The sequence below is a fragment of the Tupaia chinensis genome, unplaced genomic scaffold (genome assembly GCF_000334495.1).
Source record: "Tupaia chinensis unplaced genomic scaffold, TupChi_1.0 Scaffold145870_1, whole genome shotgun sequence".
In the NCBI taxonomy this organism is placed as follows: Eukaryota; Metazoa; Chordata; class Mammalia; order Scandentia; family Tupaiidae; genus Tupaia; species Tupaia belangeri.
Genome location: NW_006205727.1, coordinates 4,544,721 through 4,566,646, shown reverse-complemented (window position 1 = coordinate 4,566,646; position 21,926 = coordinate 4,544,721). Strand labels below are relative to the sequence as shown.

General features: G+C 35.2%; 1 protein-coding gene across 8 annotated transcripts in view; it reads left to right on the top strand.

Annotated features, from left to right (window-relative positions):
* The window catches only part of SLC38A4 (solute carrier family 38 member 4), an 83,247-nt gene that overhangs the window by 29,174 nt on the left and 32,147 nt on the right, over positions 1–21,926 (top strand). For 2 of the 8 annotated variants that reach the window (XM_006168568.3, XM_006168567.3), the window contains exon 2: positions 20,782–21,012. In XM_006168568.3, the coding sequence (XP_006168630.1) occupies positions 20,894–21,012 (119 nt within the window). In that variant the 5' untranslated portion in view covers positions 20,782–20,893. Of the gene's footprint in view, positions 1–7,430; positions 7,489–9,059; positions 9,151–9,963; positions 10,005–15,271; positions 15,533–15,571; positions 16,319–20,781; positions 21,013–21,926 lie in introns of those variants that run through there. The other 6 variants (XM_027768315.1, XM_014584196.2, XM_027768316.1 and 3 more) reach the window with 6 other exon arrangements.

Here is a 21,926-nt window from a genome sequence, read left to right as displayed (position 1 = left end):
CTATGGGTTTTTCATAGATGGCTTTTATTGTATTGAGAAACGGCCTTTCTATGCCGATTTTGCTAAGAGTCTTGATCATGAAGGGATGTTGTATCTTATCAAATGCTTTTTCGGCATCAATTGATATGACCATATGGTTTTTATCTTTATTCCTGTTGATATGATGTATTACATTTATGGTTTTGCGTATGTTGAACTAACCTTGCATTCTTGGAATAAAGCCTACCTGATCATGGTGTATAATCTTTTTTATAAGTTGTTGAATGTGATTTTCTAGTATCTTGTTGAGAATCTTTGCATCTATGTTCATCAGAGATATTGGTCTATAGTTTTTCTTCCTTGTCCTGTCCTTATCTGTTTTAAGGATAAGGGTGATAGAGGCTTCATAGAATGAATTCGGGAGAGATTCACCCTTTTGGATCTTTAGAAATAACTTAAGCAGAATGGGAGTTAACTCTTCTTTGAAAGTTTGTAGAATTCAGAGGTGAATCCATCAGGGCCAGGGCTTTTCTTTGTTGGGAGGTTATTTATTACTGATTCAATCTCCTGGCTTGTTATGGGCTTATTCAGACTTTCTATATCCTCCTGGCTCATTCTTGGTAGATTATATTTGTCCAGGAATTTGTCCATCTCATCCAGATTGTCTTGTTTCTTAGCATATAGATGTTCAAAGTATCCTCTAATGATAGGAATCTTTTGAAAAAGCAGTTCTAATATAACATTTAGAACTTTAGTATATTATTTAAGTTGTAATCACTCATAAGCCTCACAGACCTTGTTAACCTTTATAATAATGTACCTGCATAGGCAGAAGACTGGGAACAAATTTGTGATGTTATTTCAATGTGAGATCAAGAAATAAAATGGACCAGAAGTATCTGATTCAATGCAGGAAAAGGCAGAGACAAAATATTAACGTAATGGACTGTCTTCTAACTCTATTTTTGGCATTTTTGTTTTTTGGGGTATTTTTGGTTTTTGTTTTTGTAAGCTAAGGCTAAAATCATTTTTCTATTTAGGTGTGTGGCAAAGTTGTAAGTTTGTCAACCTGCACCAAACTTGTTTGCTAATTTTGCAACATTGTAGTTGACTATTCAAACATTTCCAGAATGCTCCATTGTATAACTGTAAAGGTGGTTTAGGCTGGGTTGAAGAGAGGGACATGTTTCAACTAATTTATTTTCTCAGAACTCATGGGTCATTGTATTTCATCATCAAGAAGGTTTTTTAGACTGGAGAATCAGGGTTTCTGCTGGAGACTGGGCTGAGAAGCCATTTGGGGGCTTATGTAGGGAAGGGTCTCAAATTTGGATTTTTTAAGGTATGACCAAAAGGAGCTATTCATAATAGTCATTTACATTGTAGGAGCCATTTTGTTAAATAGAAATATGTCAAATGTGCTACAGTTTTATAATCCTGTTTTGATTTTAAACAACTTTTTAAAAATATACTCAGTGCCACAAAAACATAGAAGTAGCCCAAATTTCCATGAATATCTGAGAGGTTCTGCCAAAAGGAAAGTAGAAAATTGATAATCTTACCTTTTCTGTTTGCAGCTAATGTGATACGTGACTTTGGAGGGTAATATCTAATTGTATCTTCTTTAATTCTTATATTTTCTATTCTATAAGGGGAGGTTATAGAACCATGAAACTGTACTTCTAAACTTTCTTCACTCTACAGTGTTAAACAGCCTGTGGTAGCACAAGTAAGAGGGGATTTTAAAAAGTGAATGGAGGTTCCCCCCGGGGGGCGATTTCTCATTTTCTGTCTCTCTGTCTCTGTCTTTCTGGCGTGCACACATGCCCTATAGCAAAAACCTCTCCAAAAAAAGAAAAGAATTTTTAAAAAAGTGAATGGAGGGACCAGTGGATGCCATAATGGTTATGTCACTGCACTCACACATGACTGAATGCAGTTCAAGTCCGGACCCAGAAGCTTGAAACACACTGGGCTTGTGTGCATGCGTGCCCAAGATCCCAAGAGGAGAATGGAGAAGAGATTGCAGGATGGCCATCCCCAGGGGGTGATTTCTCACTTTCTGCCTTTCCATCTCTGTCTCTCTGGTGAGCGCACGCCACCTATAGTAAAAATCTCCCACCCCCTCTTAAAAAAAGTGATGGAATTAAAGTTTAATTTTATCTTGGTGTAAAAACATTTTGAAATCTATGCACAGTTATTTTCATAATATGCATTATAAATATTTTGAAGGCCTCCCTCATAAATCAATGTTCTATTCATCTTCATGGTTCATGATATCATGGAATTCTGCTATTTGGATAATTTAGGGAAATTTGCACAACAGTTCTCTGTGGATTTTCTTCTTTCTCTTTTTCTTTCTTTCTTTTTTGCAACTATCCATAATAAAAGAGAGAGATAAGATGAAGAATTTGAAATGACAAAGCTGTGATATCAAAAGAGATTGCAGATTTCTCTTAACACTGAAATTCTAAAAACCGAAAGGCAGAAGGTAAATGCTATGATAAAATTAAGTAATTGATTTATTGTTTTTAATTGCAGTTCTGTTAGCATCTTCTATTTTTCGGAAAAGAATTGATCAGTCAGATAGACATTTACCTGCACTACTGTAAAAAGTCAGATTAATGTAAATGTTGTCCATATTTGGAATCATAAACATTGGCTATAGGATGACAGCAGACATGAGGTCTTAAGATTTGATCTACTTTATTAGATTTTGAGCTTAAGGGCTGAAAATTATAACATAGCTCTTCTTAGTAAATAAAGCATCATAATTACAATGTGCTATTGAAAAGTTAAAAAGAAACAGAAGCAAAAAAGAAAGAAAGAAAGAAAAGTATATGACCTAAAGGGAAATTGCAAAGATATTGCCAAAAAACTTGCAAAGAAAAGCAAGTGAATACAGCAGCAAAAGAAATACAAAATTCTTAAAACTTAGGTAATTTGATTGTTTTAATCATTATTGTTTCTGTATAATTTCCAATTTTATTTTAACTATATATTATTTCCAAGTGTTATTTTGTCCTATGGCTAAAATGAGAAATTGCTAAAATGAGAAATTTAGATACAGTCATGATGAGAAAAAAGGCTATCTTTCCCAGTATTATTATAAAACAGTAGTCTGACTTAGAAATTTTTTTTAAATTGTTTAAGTTTAACTTGATCAAGTTGGAACTTTCTTTTTGTGGACATCTTTGAAAGCAGAAATTTTAAACGGAATAGTTAATGATTCTAAATGTGGGTAATAAAAAAATTCTAACTCAATGCATAGATATGACCAAAATCACTTTATTTTGAGTCAGTGATTTTGTACTTTCAATTGGTAGCATTTTATTAGAATGTGTATTCTAGGGGCTTCTCTATTTGAAGTTGATAGTTTGATGGAAGGGTACTGAAATGGGTGAGTTATCACTATGTATTCTTGTTCTCCAGGTGAAGAAAAAATGAAGATATTATTGCAGGTTTCTTGTTTCTCATAAATGATCACATAAAATTCACAGTATTTTGAAATAGTGAAAGTGATAAAAAGAAATAGTAATGCAAGAGAAAAAGTTAAATTACCATTGACCTTGACTTATGTTCGATTCTTCTGCATTTCCATCTCAGATAGACAAATACCATCAAACCCAAACTCTGTCAACCTCCTCACTGTCCTCCTCATTCTCATCTCCACCTCTACCCGATAATCCTCCTGTTTCTCTACCCTGCTTATTTTATCATTTTCTTCAAAAGTTTTTTAAGATCCTTATTACTAAAAGTCTGAATTCCCTAGGCTTAATGCCTTTTACAGTCTGGAGTATTCCATTCCACTCTTATGTCGCTCTGGAAAGTCTCCATTGCAGCCAAAAAGATTCACATGGTTGCCAGAATATGCTTTTAGCATTTCTGCATTTTTCATCCAGGATATCCTTTCCTTTTCTCGCTGCCTTTTGGAATCTCTCACAGACTCGTAAGACGATAAAGGTGCATCACTGTCAAGGTTCATGGGTTTATCCTGCGTAGGTCCTGGGTTCTCTGAAACATTCTTGGGTGGCCTCAGTCCCTGAGGACTCCTCATTTTCGGGAGTCGTTGAGCACTCTGTACAGTTCTGCTTGGCACATACTGGGCAATTCTGCTAACACTAAGTATGTTATGGTCTGGGAAGCCAAGTGTCCCTTTATGTGGACATATCTAACCCCTAGCCCCAACCCTTATGCACACAGACCAAGTGTTATCTACATGTTCATGGTAGCACTTGTTGAATTTCTTACATGAAGAACCAGTTGAAGTATTTGTTATCTCATTGCCCAGACTTGCCTCATTATTTACAATCTACATATTTTCATTTTATTCAGTTTTTAAATTCTATACATAGTCTGGTCCATGACCTCTTTCTATAATGATACTTGAACTGAATCAGGGTCTAAGTAAATACATTGCATTTGTCATGGTTTAAAAACCCAAACAACTTAAATCTGTTACTAAATACATATGAAATTATATTGTGGTATGATTTTGATGAATACACAGAACATTAAAGTATAATGTTTAAGTCTGTGTTGTTCTTTTTTTTTCTTAGAGGTTTTTGCTATAGGGCATGTGTGCTCGCCAAAAAGACAGAGAGAGAAGACAGAGAAACAGAAAGCGAGAAATCATCCCTCAGAGGGGATGGCCACGCCATAATCCCTTCTCCTCTATTCTCTTCTCTGGATCTTGGATACGCACGCACATGCACCCAGTGTGAGTTTAAGCCACCAGCTCCGGGACTCGAACCACAGTCGACTATATGGGAGTCCATTGACATAGCCATTATGCTAACTGCTGGTCCCAGACATTTTTTTTTTTTTAAGTCTGTGTTGTTCTTAAGAAAAGAAAGTTTCTGTGAGTTTTGTCAATAACAGACCACACATTTCTTCCTTAATTTTGGCAATGTCTAAACCTGTCAAACAATCTAGGGAAAAAAGTCAAGCAGCAAACCAGTTCCTTAGTTATTTTAATCTATTTTACTTTCACCAAATTTGTTATATGTGGATATTTTATATTTAAGTCAATATTAGAAAGTTTTATAAGAATATTTGTATATAGAGTAGGTTCTAAAGAAATATAAGATCCTTCACAGAGTCTCACATAGAGTGTGTTTTCATTTTAATCCAATATGCTAATTTACTATATTTAAAATACTTGAAGAAGAGCAGAATTATAAGGAAGACGAAGCTTAAATTTCTTTCTTTTTTAAAAGGTTTTTAACATAAGGTTTGTTACTTGTTAGAAAGAGAGAGAGAGAGTGAGAAGGAAAGTGAGAAATAACCCGCAAGAGGGGATGGCCATACCACAATCTCTTCTCCTTCACTATCCTTTCACAATTTTGGGCATGCATGCACATATGCCAGGTGTGATTTTTCAGGCCTCCAGGTCTAGAACTCGAACTGTGGTGAGCCATGTGGGCATCCAACACCCTGAAAGCTTAAAATTTTAAGGGAGGTAAAACTTTAAGTTTTTAAAGAATTTATACATTTTTCTCCATCCTATTTTACATGAAGATATTATAGTATAAAAATTCACATTTTGAAGTTCTTTCAACTTGTTCAGTTGACCTTTTATAAAGTGGAATTATATCAGGATAGAAGTATTTAATTTTCTAACAGTTATTGCAGGCTTTGCTTACTTAATCTTATACTCATCTGGCAACTTTGCAAACAGAAATCTTAAGGTGGAAAGACCACAATTAAATGACAAAAACAGTTGGGACCAGCAGTTGGTGTAATGGCTATGTCACTGGACTCCCATGTAGTCGACTGTGGTTTGAGTCCTGGACCTGGTGACTTAAACTCCCTCTGGGTGTGTGTGCCTGCGTGTCCAAGATCCTGAGAGGAGAATGGAGGAGAGGAGATTGTGGTGTGGCCATCCTCCCTGGGGAGGTGATTTCTTGCTTTCTGTCTCTTTGTTTCTCTGACGAGTGCACACGTCTTACAGTAAAAATCTCTAAAAAAAAATGAATTAAAAAAAGATAAAAACAGTGAGAAATGTGTTTTATAGGTCCCTAAAATAAAAATTCATGGGCTAACCAGTGATCTGGTGGTTAAGGAAACTGAATCCCACATGAGCTACTACATGATTCAAATTCCAGACCCAGTGCCTTGAGAAAGACATTGCGTGCCGGTGTGTGGATACTTAAATTCAGAAAAGAAGAAAAATGGAGGGGAAGGGATTGTGGTGTGACCATGTCCCATGGTGGAGATGAGGGGGAAGAGTACTTTCTCATCTTCCCTGTTTCTTTCTCTGTATCTCTCTCCAGTAAATGTATGCACCTTCTAGCAAATTAAAAAAATATATATATTTTTCCTCTAGGTCACAATAGTTCTCATCTGATAGAAAACAAAACCATGGGGTAACTGAAAAGTAGAGAGCACACTAAGAGGGAAATGAAAGTAAATATGCCATACTGAAGTTAATAGACCAAGTGGGCGTATTTGAAAAAGAAAAGAGAAATGGGTAACTAGACAGTTTGTTTAATGTTTAATGTCTTGCATCAACTTAAGAATTTTTACTCAAAGAACAATGTTTAGTTTTTTTTTTTTTAATGGAAATAGGAATTGACACTGCTGTTGTAATCTGCCATTGTTTTTGATTGGTTATCAGACAGTTTGTTCATGTTATAAATATTTAAAAGGCAAAGAACCCTTAAATATGAATTGCTTTCTAATCTACTCTTGCTTCACTTTCAGAATAATCTCTAGCATATACATTTTATAACAGAAAAAATAAATTATGTTCCAACACATCTTAACTCTTCCTCTGACATGTGAGGAACTAAATAAAGTATTTTTAAGAGGGAAAATGTAAGAGTCTTTAAAAATGCCGAAGCTGACTTTTTCTTACTCAGCAAACTGCTTTTGGAGTCATAGTTGTGGCAGGTAAGGGCCTATGATTTCCAACCTCAGGTTGCTTTGATTATATTGAGAATCATTTGTTCTTCTGTAGATTTCCTCTAAGTAGATCGACAATTCAAAAGAAAATACAACTCTCCGACTATGAAACCAGTATTTTCTATACATTTAGATGATATTCTGTTAAATAATCTGACCTCATAACTATTATTGTCATACTGTCATATAAACTGTTTGAAAAATGAACATTTCTAAATTTTCAGTCAACCAACGTGTAGAGTCTTGATACACAATGTTACCAATCAAGGTAAAACTTTCATTAAGTATTTTCTGGCATAAAAGCCAAAGTTCTAAAAGCAAATAGAAATTGGTGAAACTGATGTTTAATCCAAATGTACAACAGTAAACTGATTTGGCTTCTCTCTCTCTGTCTTTTTTTTTTTTCCTAAGAGCTGACGCAAATTGAACTGAGGGAGTTGTTGGGACGAGGTGATGATGTTGATTGGCTTGTCTCGTTCACTCCCACTAGTCTTTAAATCATTGTCTAGATCCTCAAAGGTTCATAAAAGTCAACTCTGTTGCAGGGTTGGCCATTCCCAACAATTTAGGAAAGACTACACTGGACTGGATAAATAAAATAAGGTACAGTTACTTTGGCATACATATTTTCTGTGTTAAAAAATGCTTACTTTTTTCTTTTTATTGTGTTGATTGCTTATTCATTATAAATTAAAATGTTTGAAAACACTGCTTGAGTAACTTTTTTCTTGTTTTAGTAAAGATCAATTCAATACAATGTCAGACATGAAGATTATTTACCCGAACTCTGACTGCAGTTTTCTTTTGCAGATAATTTTAGGTTGGAGTACAAAATTATGACAACAGATAACAGGAAAGAGAAGCATTGCAAAAATGTTAGAAAACAAGTGTTTAGTTATTTATGTTTTCTGGCTAACCACTGAATATAATGAAGATAGATATCATTTGTCGTAAGAAAAAATATAAAGTTTTAGAAATGCACTTTTAATGCTATACTAGTAAAGATTTTTCTTTATCTTGAGAATAAAACAAACAGATCTTATATAAACAGACCATCTAAGAAGGAATGCCATGAGTTCAGCGATGTGAATGGCTAACGGTTTGGGCTGAACCATCATCAAATGAAAAAGAAAAAAGTGTCTTACCTTATCTTATTAGTTGATCATTTTAATAAAGAAGTATTTTTAGAGCAAAGATAGTAGAAGAAACTGGGAAATTAAATAGAATATAAGCACAGCTTTAAATTTTGAAAGATTTCAATGAATTATCTAAAAGTAGAGATGATTCTTTCAACTTCCTTAATCAGAACTGCTGAGGAGGGAGTTCCCAATAGATTTAAGTACCCTGTATCTTGTGCATCTTACAAACATGTTAAATTCCTAGGCTATATAGCAAAACTACGAGTGTTTTATAATTCAGTGGAAAACTATTTGAACTGATGATATATTCACATTCCTGGACACTTGACTAAAAGAAGTTTTATTTTTGACAAACTAATGAAATTTAGGAATATGTTCTAGACAACATAGACATTTATTTTACAATTTGAATCATTTAGTTGTGTAGATTTGTGTTTAAATAACATTCTGTGATATTTTGGGAAGTACATTTATACTCCTATATTAGCAACATTTATGCTCTGAAAAATGTAGTTTTCATTGCTAAACTCTTGGCACTTTCATTAACCATGTTATATAATGTCCTTTATGGGTTATTGAAGGATTTTTTTGGTTTGTTTTTGTAAATAAGCTAATTTAAAGAAAAAGAAAATAATTTATTTTCAGAAGAAGAAAAAAGTACTCTGGGGATGGTCTATTATATAAAATGTAGATATTTTGGAAATGATTTTCTCCACAATTCATGACAGGTTATTAAGTATCATGTACTAAAATGTGTGGCATAAAGGGTTTATTATATGCTATGTATCCCTGTACCTTCTGGAAACTAACTGATATTTGGGAAAATGTAAATCAAAATTTAAGATGGCTAGCGAATTAATGTTTTTCTGTGAACAGAGTTAGGAAGCCTGTAAACAAAATAGCATATTCAGATGTTATGAATAGTCCTTTATTCTTCATCAAATGGCCACTTTAATTCTTATATTAGCAAACATGTAATATTTTTAGCAAAGGGACAAGCTCTCAGCATAGATTTACTTATTTGAACTTTTCTAGTTCTTCCTAGATATTATTTCTAAGCTGTGCCTCAGTACAGAAAAGAAATGTAAATGCTAAAATATTAGCACCAACAATAGGAAGTAATCAAGTAAGTACAGGTTCGTTGTAATTGGCAGTTTCTTTTCTTTCTTTCTTTCTTTTAAGTTTTTTTTTTCTTTTTTTAGTTTCTGTTATAGGATACATGTACTCTCCAAAGAGAAAGAGAGAGAGAGAGAGAGAGAGAAAGTAAGAAATCACCTTGTGACAACCTCTTTTCCTCCATTGTCCTCTTGGGATTTGGGCACACATGAACACATGCTCAGTATGTTTTTCAAGCCACCAGGTCCAGGACTGTGGGATCCAGCTGTCTAGCTGTCTTAATCTCCACATCACCAACTGGCCCAGTAGTTTTGTTTCTTTCTTTTTTTTTCTAAGCATTATCTCAGACCAAATGCTTTTATGGAAACTAATTTATGTGAGAAATCATGACATAGACTTATAAGCCATCTCACTAAGTGTAACTGGATGACATCACTGGGGAAATTAAGAGAATTTAATGTAATATCAGATTGGTTTTATCCAAACTGTATTCATATATCTGATATGCATTTTGGGTGTTTAAACTCATTCCTTGAATACAAGATAATTTGACTTTTGAGAAGTTGCATGGCCGGTTGCCATTGATGTGCCCAATCACAGGGTAAAAGACATGCGGGGCTCTCTGTACCTAAATCTAGATTTCAGAGTGGATTTGTCAGTCATGGCCTGGAATAAAGACAAGCTAGACCGCAGTGGTGAGAAATCTGCTCTGACAATGTTAGCTCCCTCTTCACTTTCACTTATCAGGTAAAATAAATGTTTGCAGTAACCAGGGAAGGCCATGACTTCTGCTTCCTGACTCAAGGACAATTTTGCTTTCCAGATTTGATGTCTTTCTTTCAAGTTGAACCACAGAAGTAAAATGTAAGAAATTGATTATTTCAAGAATATTCCATCCTGGGCTTTTTAGATATATATTCAAAATGATATTAAATGTTTAATAACTAGAATATGTGTATAAGGGACCACCTACTTAAGACATTTAGATATTTATTTTTATTTTTACAAAGCAAAAATTGCATGATTTTAACTGGATGTCTTCCAATGTGATAATATGTTAAGTACTTTTGTTTCAACTTCTGATTTTGTATCTTCATGAGTGAGTGAATTGAATTAGCAGTGAGTGCAGTTGAACACTGCCTGGGCCTATCTGATCTATTTCTTCAAGACCTCTGTGTATCACAGAGAATCTTAACTTCAGTGAGGAGAAAGACCAGACAGCAGAAAGTTCTATCAAGCCAAATTTGATTCTTCTTTTAGAAACATTTTGAACATTCTTTATGTGGCAAAGCTGTTTTTTTCCCTCTTAGTAACCAGAGGTGAACATTCCATTTCATTTTGAAATATTAACGGATAAAACTGTAACAAGGGGATCAGATTGGTGGCCCAATGGTGATGCAACACTGTGCAATTCTGGACCCACAAGGGAGGGTGCCAGGTTTGTGTCCTGAAGTTTCTCTGCACACGCCAGGCATGCATGCAGCCTGTGATTTGGACTGGCAAAACTAGGGGTGGATTGTGGTGTGAGGACCCTGTTGGAGGGGCTTCTCTCTCTTTCTCTCTCTCTCATCTTTGTTAGTGTCTGTCATGGAAGATTTAGATAATCCTAATGATAATAATAAAAAAAAACTATAACAGAAAGCATACCTGTATCTATAGTGGAGATAATATGAAAAATATCATTGTGTTGTACTTAATAGAATATAATCAAGGGACCAGCCCATGAACAGGTGGATAAGGTGGCTCGATTCCATACAACCAAGACCATATGGTTTAAGTCCCAGTGTTACCCCAAGTCCTGAAAGGAGGGAGAAATAGAGAAGAAGGGACTGACCATTTTCCATGGACATGGTGCTCTCTCACTTTCTCCCTTTCTCTCTCTCTCTTTTCTCTCTCTCTGTCTCTTTCTGGTGAGTGCATGCACTCTCTGGAAAATTAAAAAAGAAAAAAAGGATATAATATCAAGCACTATGTACTAGGAATATGTAGTCTACAAATAGCACTGCTCCCATCCTCATGAGATACTCTGTTTAGTTAGGGAGATAGCTATTTATCCAATAATCACAACTAAAAATATAAGTATAAGGCCAGCCAGTGGCATGGTGGTTAAGGTGACTGGATTCCACCTGGCCAACTGTGTGGGTTGAGTTTTGGGCCCAGCACCTTGAAAAACATGTGGTGCTGGGTGCCTGTGTGCCCAAAATCCCAAGAGGAGGATGGAGAAGAAGGATTACAATGTGGCTAACCCCCTCGGGGCTGGTTTTTCACCCTCTCTTTTTTTCTTTCCCTCTGCCTCTGTCCAGGGAGTGTATATTCCCTGTAACAAACAAACAAACAACAAAAAAGTAAGCACAAAGTATGATAAATACTATGAGGAAAAAAAGAGCATTCTATGAGAGCATATGATGAGGATCTTGTTTAGATGTAAGGGCCAGGGATGGCTTCTCTGACCATGTGGCATTTAAAGAATTTTAGGTGGTTTTAGCTAACATTGGCAGGCACCTGGGTTAAGAATGTGGGAAAGGGCACTTCAGAAAGAGGGGACAGCACCTTAAAAGGTCTTGAGGTAGCAATGGAGAAGTCAAAGAAGCCCCCAGATTATTCAGTGAGTAAGAGGAAGAGTAACTTAACTTGGAACTAAAGCGCTGTGCTTGGGATAAAGTATATGGGGCCTTGCAGCATATTTGGAAATTCAACTTTAATCTAAAGGACAATGAGAAAATTACTGTAGGGCCTGTGGTAGGGTCATCATTTGGAATAGCAGTGGCCATGGAGATAGTGAACATTTTAAATACACGTTGGCAAAAAGAACTGATAGGCCTAGATGAGAGGTTGGATATGAGTGTGGAGGTGAAGAGCATGGGAGATGTCAAGCCCAATGCCCAGATCGCTCTAGTGAGCAGTTGAGTAAATGAGAGTCCCATGTCCTGCGACGGGGAGCAGCAGAAGAATTTATGCCTATGAAAATTGTATTTTTCAAACATGGTGTTTGCCAGCATCTTTTTTTCTTATCCTACCCATGAGATGATTCCTTGATTTGTTGAAAATATTTTTTTTAGAGACAAAAGTATAAATGTTAATTGAACTATAATACTTTTTCCAAAAATCCAACTGTTCTAGTAAGCTGAGTTCTTCAAGTACAGGGATTCTGTTCTATTCATTCTCTGTGTTTTTCATAGTTTCTGGCTCGTGTCACATTCTCAATATTTATTGAGTGAATTAATAAATACCACTGTAAAACACTTCCACACTGAAGTATAAGCATGTGAATAATCATATGATTAAAGGTTAGCAATTATGATGTAGTCTAAATGCTTCAAGGTACTCTGTGCTATAGGCAAGTGATTTAGACTATTTACTAACTCATTATGTTCTAATTATTTTAAAGTTATAATTATTTCAACCATTATTTCCTTAAAGTAGATTAGTAATGGAATCTTCAGAGTTTAAGAAATGACTATGAAAATGAATGTGTTCCAACTTTTATGAGACAATTTCTCTTAGCCCAGGCCAAAATTTAAATGAGGGGCTAAGGTCTCAAACCTCTATTTTGTATTTCATGGGATATATTACTTTCAAAAGAGGATTGAATAAATATTTTATATATGAAAAAATAGCATAAAATTAAATCTTAATTTCCTTATTTGTGAAAGGATGCCTACCTTGCTTTCAATATTTGTGATAGTTTTGAGACTGTAAATTCCCCTTTTAAAGTATCTAAGATAAAGTGAAATACATGCAGATGTATTACACATCGGTATGCAGATAAAGGCATCAATAATTTCTGATTATTAGAAGAGGAGAAAAAGATTTAAATTAATTGAGGGCCTGTTATTTGCCAAAATTTGATATCCATAAACCCTCAAAATACTGATTTGCATTAAATGATCTTGCCTTCATTTTGCAGAAGATGGAAAAGCAGAAGTTAATGAAGTTGGCCACAATTATGCTCACTTCCATTTCTCACTAAAGCCGGAGTTCTTATTCCCTGTCCGGGCTCTAGTTCTCTATAATGGAGACAGCAATTGAGAGGCTGTAGAGCATGGGGACTACACCACCTGTGCCTCCATTACCTCATCTGTAAAATAGGAACAATCCTAAAACTAGAACTACCTAATAGGGCTTTTGTGAAGATTAAATGAGTTAAAACAGCACCAGGCTGTCATATGAGTATTCGATCATTTTTTGCCCCCAGGACTAGCATGACTTAATATGAATGAAATCAGTGAGGTTCCTATGAATAAGAGCAAAATGAAATAGACTTTAACTAAAGCTCCCAAGATTCAGACATATATACTTATGGCAACAAAGGTCAAGCCACAATGTTCTTCCCTCAGAGAGAGCTTTACTTATCCCTCAGACCAAGTTGGATTGCATAACGGACACTTCAGTAACCCCCAGAGGGACTAAGCATGCAAGTCAATAGGGGCGGGGTAGACCTTTCCAATCGCTGGGACTTGCATGCGCAAGTGGCCTGAGGTGGTAAAGAACACGGTATGGAAATATATGAAACCAAGTTTGTGGAATGTGTAGAAACTTTTAGCATTTTGAGAATATTGGACTTTATCTTAAGAGTAAAGGGAAGGTACAAAAGGGTTTTAAGCAAAGAAATGATACACAATGTTTTGCTTTAAAGATCATTCTGGCTAGAATGAATGGGGGACAATGTTTAGGGAAGGCAAGAAAGCATTGAAGAACATCGAGTAGGGGACCAACAGATGGCGCAATGGTTTCATAGTTGGACTCCCATGTGGTCAACCATGGTTCAAGTCCCGGACCCAGAGGTTTAAAACTCACACTAGGTGTATGTGCATGCATGCCCAAAATCCCAAGAAAAGAATGGAGAAGGAATTGTGGCATGGCCATTCCCCCAGGGGATGATTTCTCACTTTCTGTCTCTCTGTCTCTCTGGCGAGCACATGTGCCCTATAAAAAATATCTCTTTGAAAAAAAAAAAAGGATCAGTTAGGAGATTGTTATAGTAGACAAGGGTATAAGAAATAATGGTAGCTTGGACAAGAGTGTTGGTGGAAGAAATGCAAAGAGGTAAACTAATTTGAGAAATAATTTGATTTGTTGTAAGATCAACCAGCCTTAAATATGGTAGGTAATAAAGAAACATTTAGACCGCAAGTTCTTATGCTTCTCACTTGAATAACTGGATAAATGGTGATAACATTCTTTGGATAAGAAAAAATGGAAGAAGCAGGAACTCATAAATTAGATTTTGGACACATGGAATATAAACCGCTTTTGAGATATGGAAGTGTTGGTCAGGCCACTGGACACATGGAATTGGAGTTCTGAGGAAAAACAGCCAAATATCTAACCTGAGCAGTTTTTAGTATATGTATTAGTTTTTAGTATATGTATTAGAGTTTCCAGAAAAACAGAATCAATAGGAGATGCTAGAATGTAGATAGAGAGGATAGATATGTAGTTATAGATGTAAGCCAACATTTGTTACGAGACTTGGCTTACATGATTATAGAGACTCAGAAGAAGACCCTACTACATGCTGTCTGCAAGCTGAACAACCAGGAGAGCTGGTGGTGTAATTTAATGAGGCCAAAGGCCTGAGGAACATAGGGCTGCTAGTATTGGTCCTAGGGTTCAGAGGCTCAAGAACCAGGATCTCCAACATCTGAGGCCAAGAAAAAATGGATGTCTCAGCTCAGGGAGAGAGAGTAAGTTTGTCTTTCCTCTACCTTTTTGTTCTCTTCAGACCTTTAACAGCTTACATGAGGCCCCCACACACTGATCAGGGCAATTTTCTTTACTTGGTCTACTGATTCAAATGCTACTCTCTTCCAGAAACGTCTCACAGAAATAATGTTTTACCAGAATCTGCTCATCTCTTAATCTAGTCAATGACAGAAAATAAATCATCTCAGTATATGATGTATTGGGAGTAGGCTGTAACAGGGGGTTAGGATCTAGTCTCAAAGAAATCGAACAATAAAACTTCAAATAAAATGGTATTTTTTAAAAGACAAAACCTCAAAAGTGAAATAATATTGCCATTAATAAACAAATTTTAAGAATTCCTTGAAGCCAGAAAGCAGATAGTGTTGGAAATTCTGAGAACTAGAAAAGGAACAAGGATAAGTGTGCTTTTTTTTTTTTTTCAGAGGGAGCCCTGTAGAATCTCTAAGCTAATTCAACATATACAAAGAGGAGGCCTGGATCATATGCTACCAGCTGCCAAAATCACCAAGAAATTCAGGAACTTCCTGAAGACATGATGGTCTTTTTCGACTGTCATTTTCGCCCATAGAATAAAGCAGTAATAACCTGAAGAAAACTTGAGGAAGGACTCTAGAAAAAGTATTAGAGTTACCAAAGCAGATGACAAGGCGTAACCAGCAGGCATGATGGAAGCTCCACCAAGAGTAAAATACATTAAAGTATTTCTTTCCCAGAATAACCTCTGTTAGAGTGGTAGCAATGTTTGGAAGTGTGATCCCCTAGGATGTTGTTTACACAGTTGAGCTGCAGAGGACCCTCTTACATAGAACCTATGAGAGTAGGTTGTCAGTGAAACAAACTTACACAATTTCAGAGAACCCTGAAGTACCAGCTGTTTAACCAATATATTTCTTTATTTATAAATATGAACAGACAACCCAGAATCTCTAAGAACTTAAGGAAAGTCAGCAGCATGAAAAAGAAAAGGACAAAGATGAGCAAAGAGAATAACACACACCAGAATAAATGCATAATTTAGGGAATAAAAGGAATTTTTTAAAAAGATTTGCATCCATAAAACAATAAGAAAGGAAGTATGAAGAAAGATAAAGAGGATAAGAACGAATTATTAGAAATTGAAACTATGATTAAGAAAAATTACCAGTTAACAGGTTGAAAAGTAAAGTAGATATAGCTGAAGATAAATTTGTTATTTTGGATGTGACATTGAGGAAATATCCCTGAACATTCAGCAGTAAGATAAAAGGATAAAAAATAAGAGAAAATGTTTGCAATATGAATTAAGAGGCCTAATACCTGACTAATAAGAATTTCAGAAGGAGTAAATAGGAAAACAAATTGCTTTAAATAGTAGAACATGTTTTCTATCAGAAGAAAGATACAGTCTTTTGATTGAATGGTTCTTCATATGCTGTGAAAGATGAATTTAAAAGTTGCTCATGTCTACTCACATCCTGGTGAAATTTCAGGTAAAAATAAGGAAAAACTTTAAAATTCTTTAAAAAAATGTTATCTACAAAGAAGTGAGAATCAGACTTATCAGTGGAAGCTGGAAGCCAAGAGAGGAATGTCTCCAAATGTGATGGAAAATTATTATGAATCTAGAATTCAAACAATTGGCAAAGTTTGAAGGCAAAATAAAGATATTTTCCAGTATAAAAATAACTCAGAAATTCTGTTTACAAACATGAGTGCATGTGTGGAAGAAAAAGAAAAGTAATTCAAGCTGATAGTTCAGCATAATGTAAAATGAAGAACAAACATGGAATAGCATCTGAGAAACATTAGTAGCTGAGTAAGATCTGGGAGGTGGAGGAAGAAGCCATTGAGAAAGTAAAAGAACATGGAAAGTTTGTTGTTAAAGTTTTGGTAATATAGGATTATACTTCGTCTATTATGTAGTCCAATAAGCCATTAGATTCTTCCAGGCATACTATTTATGTAATCATAATGTTGTAATGCCACTTACTGGTTTTCTGTGCTTAGAAATAATATACAGACAAATTCTGACAAATTTAATTGTTTTACAAAACAATTTAAAAATATTCTTATTCTTCACATTGCACAAGAATCTTATAATCTGAAATTATTAGAACAGAGAGTAGAGATAAAAAGGAGTATGATAATTTCCTTACCTTTCATAAAGATTGATAAACCCATTTATGAAAATTCTAGTGAACTATTTAGAGGCTAACTTAAAATGAAAAACTAAAAACAGAAACTGTCATAAGTGGTTGCTACTGAGAAATAAGACGGGTACTATGTGATGGGTAAGGGAAATCTTGTGCTTATTTAATATGAGTTTCTATTTTTTAAATTTATTTTATACATCACTGTACATCACTACAGTTTGTAAAATGAATTTACCCAACAGGAATGCACTTCACTATTTTTTTAATCAAAATGAACATTGTCTATTCTTTCTAGTAGCTTTTAAGCTTTTCTCTTCATCTTTTATGCTATACACTTAGACTGCCTTGTATTAATGAATAGATACTTGTATTTCTTTTGCTGGAAACACTGCTTTTTAAATCCTGAGGATAATTGTCTCCAATTCTGAACAATTCTATGCTGTTATTGCATTATATTTGATTCCTCCCTAGTCTCACTATTTTCTTCTATTAGAATATTCAAGTATGTTTGAATTTCTTATTCATGTCCCTCCCCCATGTATTTTAACTTCTCTTTTTTATTATTTTATTTTTTTTTTCCCTCTAAACGTCATATGTACTTGTTGAAAGAGATGAGGGAGAGAGAGAGAGAACCATAAATCACACTCCATGGGTCATGGTCATGCCACAATCCCTTCTGTTCCATTGCTACCTCCTTTCAGGATTTGGCCATACACACATATGCACCTAGCATCTCTTTTAAGCCATAGGGTCTGAGACAAATTTCACAGTAGGTTATGTGGGATCCAGTTGCCGTGGTCACAGGACAGGAACCAGTCTCATTGATTTCTTTCTTTCTTTGTGATGTAATTTGAGTGATTTCCACAACTCTGTCTTCAATTTTTATAACCCTACCCTCAGTTGAGTTTTCTTTCTTTAATGACTGTAGGTTTTGTTTTAAAAATTCCGTTTCTAGCTGTTTTCAAAAGTAACCTGTTCTTCTTGTTCTACAAATCCTAGTTTCTTATTTTGAATCTTTTACTACTTGTAATTATATTAATTTAAAAGTTCTTGTTTTTCTTCTATAATCAAGATTTATTGGTTGTGTCAAGGATCAGTACAGACATTTCAATTTGTACTCAATTCTTAGCATACATACCAAAAATTTAAAAAGCCAAGTATATTGATTCTTTTTAAGTTAGTCCAGTGACATTCCAGCTTCAAATTTGTAGGTAAATTTTCCTTAAGAGGATATCAAGAACCACTGTCTTCTGATGTTGAAAGCTGTTATGTAAGTCCCACCAAATCACAATTTAGTAGTATCATACACACTACATACTTCAAGTTTCCAATCTTTCACAGCACATTAACAAAATTATTAGGAAAACTGGGCTACCACCACCAAAGATGTTACAGAGTGCACACAATTCTGACAGGGAGAGTTACAATCAAAGAGTGGTTTTCTTTAGGAAACAATACTACTAAAAAATATAATAGAAGTTAATTTAAAATACTCAAGACACATTAAATGCATGACTGTGACTCCAAACTGCCATTTAGTATGCTTTGTATTTAGGATATAAAAACTACCCACCGGCCACCACCTATGAATGTTAAGCTGGCACACAAGAGAGTCAAAGCCTCCTGTAAGTCAATATCCCACTATTTTCTGGTTGTATTAAAAAATAAACAACCCGTAAATGATTTCGCTCCTTAAAAGAAAGCATTTACACTTAAAAAAATGGATGAGGTGGGATTCTCTCCTTAAAAATGTTTCAAGAGCTACTAAAACACTTGCATTTACAAAATAGTTGATAAAAATATTCCTCTGGGTTGTACAAGAAGGAAGACAGAGATCATTGATAAGACGTGATATATGACATTACTCAGATTTGGCTAATTTCTTGCCTGCCTCATCAGAGGGTGGACTCTCCTCATTTTTAGTTTCTCCATTTTCTGCAGGTAAATCTTCCTTAGTGTCTTGGTTGGCCACTACAACCTGTTTCCCCTTTGCTTCCCTTTTCCCTTTTGTTTGCACTCTTTTGCCTAAAGATTTATCCTTCCCTGCTGGCTTTTTTGGTTTCGTCTACACTTTTACAGGAGCAGGTTTAGCCAAAAATCTCCCAATCTCCTCCTGGGCTCTTCCTTGGCCGCCCCCTCAGAGTGCGTGCTGGGTGCCCGATTAGGCCATGGTGCACCTAGAGCTTTTGCGGAGTTGAGAGGATCTTAAAAGTCCTTTTTAAATTGTGTGGTTATTTGTATTTCCTCAATTGTAAATCTTACCATTTCTGGTGCCTATAGACACATACAAGTGAATTCCAGTGTGTGTTTTATAACTTTTATAATTTGGGGTTGTAATCTGAAGTACGAGTTGCTTTCCATAGGTGTACTGCCATGTTACTGGATCATAGAAATATTCCCATGTGGTAGTTTTGTGTTAGGGGATTTGTGGAGTTCATGAATTCTAGAGAATTTTTTACATTAGTTTTTTTTTTAATTATCTTAGAATTTCCCCATCAATATATAGTGAAATTTTCAGAACCACATTTTCAAGCATGAAAATGTTTCTCCCAATATAATGGTTCAACAATAATTGAAGGAATCTAATAGTAAAAATTTCAGGAGAAATTCTTTCAACAACATACAGTGGATTCATGACATTTTTAAAAAACATAATGCCAGTCCACACTTTTTCATTTTACAATTGGAAAAAGTGAGATCCAAAAAATGTGAATGACTTGTGCTGAGATCTAGTGAATTAAAGGCAGAGCAGAGCATGAAAGCTGGATATCTTTGCTGCTGAAATCCATTTTCATTTGATATACATGGTGACTGATGCTGACTCAAAGGTAAATCTATGTTCCCCTTGTTATTTTTCTCAACTTGGGCTTCAGGATCCAAGTACATAGAAAGTGACTTTCTAAGCTTGATCCTATCCTGTGCTGTGTAAATACATACACACACACAGACAGACACATGCATACACACACGGACACACACGTGTATATATATATATATATATATATGTGTGTGTGTGTGTGTGTATATATATATATTTTTTTTTTTTAAAGAACAAGAAAATCTTTATTTCCAACAGGTTTGGTGGTAGGTGTGCTACAGCAAAGGTTGGATATAGCAGTTTCATTTCAACCTGCACTGATGTATAAATTAGACATTTGGGAATGCTTATTATGCCAACTTTTACATTTATTATAGATTTTATTTTAGCATTAGCGATTAAATTTTCATCACCAGAAAATGGGAATAACCTTACAGCTACCTAAGTTGTGGGTGATCCTGTGCTGCATATCATCAATCATTTTGGTGGTGTTTATTTTTATGGATAAATAAATTGAAACATGTAATCTTCTTTCTAGTTATTGCTGGTAGAGACATTGGTAGATTTTGCCTTGGAAGATCTTCCTTTTTCAATAATTTGCTTTTGTTTTCCATTTAAAAAATCATATAATACCGTAACATTTAAAACTGTATTGAAACTTAAATTCTTTAAAATTGTATAATGTAAAACTGCATTCTTTTTCTTCCCATATAACTAGCAAAGCCCCAGCCATGTTCATTCTACATTGATAATCGATAAATATCTGCTGGTTTAGCAGTTATTAATAATTTTCCTTCATTTGTTCCATTCTTTTCCTTTTTTCTATTATATAAAAGAACCTTTTAGAACACCCTAATGTAAAGATTTCCGGAGTTTACTTCCTTTCCATGCTTTACAGAGACACTTCACAAGGTAGTTAATTCATATTCATTTATCTCATTTAAAGAAAATGATAATGATTTATTTGGTGTTCCGTTTGCAGAACGGAGTGTTCTGAACATCAATACAGAGTGGAAGAGCCTTAAGCTGAAGGTACAGTATATTATTTACACTGAAGGAGCTTGTGTGTGGACAAGAAAGCGCTGACAACTCAAATGGATCCCATGGAACTGAGAAATGTCAACATTGAGCCTGATGATGAGAGCAGCAGTGGAGAAAGTGTTCAAGATAGCTACACCGGAATGGGAAATTCAGAGAAGGCAGCCATGAGCAGGTACGGGGGGAAAAACACCAGGTTCCGTGGAAAAACAAGACAGGTTCATAGTCCCGGGAAACGAAAGAGTGGTTGGGAAGAATTGCATTTATTACAGGTAAATTTGAGATTATACTGACATTGATGTTAATACATTAATTCTTTAATCCTGAGATATAGTAATAACATTAATCCTGTGTGTGACTAGATTAGATTTGAGGTTACAGTATCTTGTCCTATTAATAGTGTAGTATTATTATTTTTTTAGAGAGAGATTTTTGCTATAGGACAAAGGTGCTCACTGAAGATACAAAGAGAGACAGAAAATGAGAGATTACCCCTGAGCGGAGATGACCATGCTGCAATCCCTTCTCCTCCATTGTTCTCTTGGGATTTGGGGCACACATGCTCATGTGCCCTGAGTGAGTCTCAAGTCACCAGGTCTGGGACTTGAAACACAGTCGGCCACGTGGCAGTCCAGCTACATAACCATTATGCCATCTGCTGGTCCTGGGTAAACTTAATTTTATTAGCCTATCTCTCCTCTTACCTTTTGGCCTATTCTTTTCAGATTCCTTTTCCTTTGCCTGCCCTTTGAATGTTGTCACATCTTCAGGGTTCCGTAGGGATTCTTTACTTTCTAAAAGTGTTCTCCAGGAAAGCTCATTCACAGTGATCATGGCTTCACTCATTAAAAATATGCTGCATCCTCAGCCTGTTAAATTTTTCAATTTTAGATCGTTATATTCCATTGTCTGTGACAAATCTCCACTGGAAAACTAATGTGTCTGAACTATCTCGTTTTTAAAACCAAACTCATAATGTTTAATAGTAAACACTTATCATTCCCTTCAAAACTTGTTTCTCCTCTAGCAATCCTCATCTTACTATCATTCATCAACTCAGTCAGAAGAACTGGGTGCCAACATTACTCA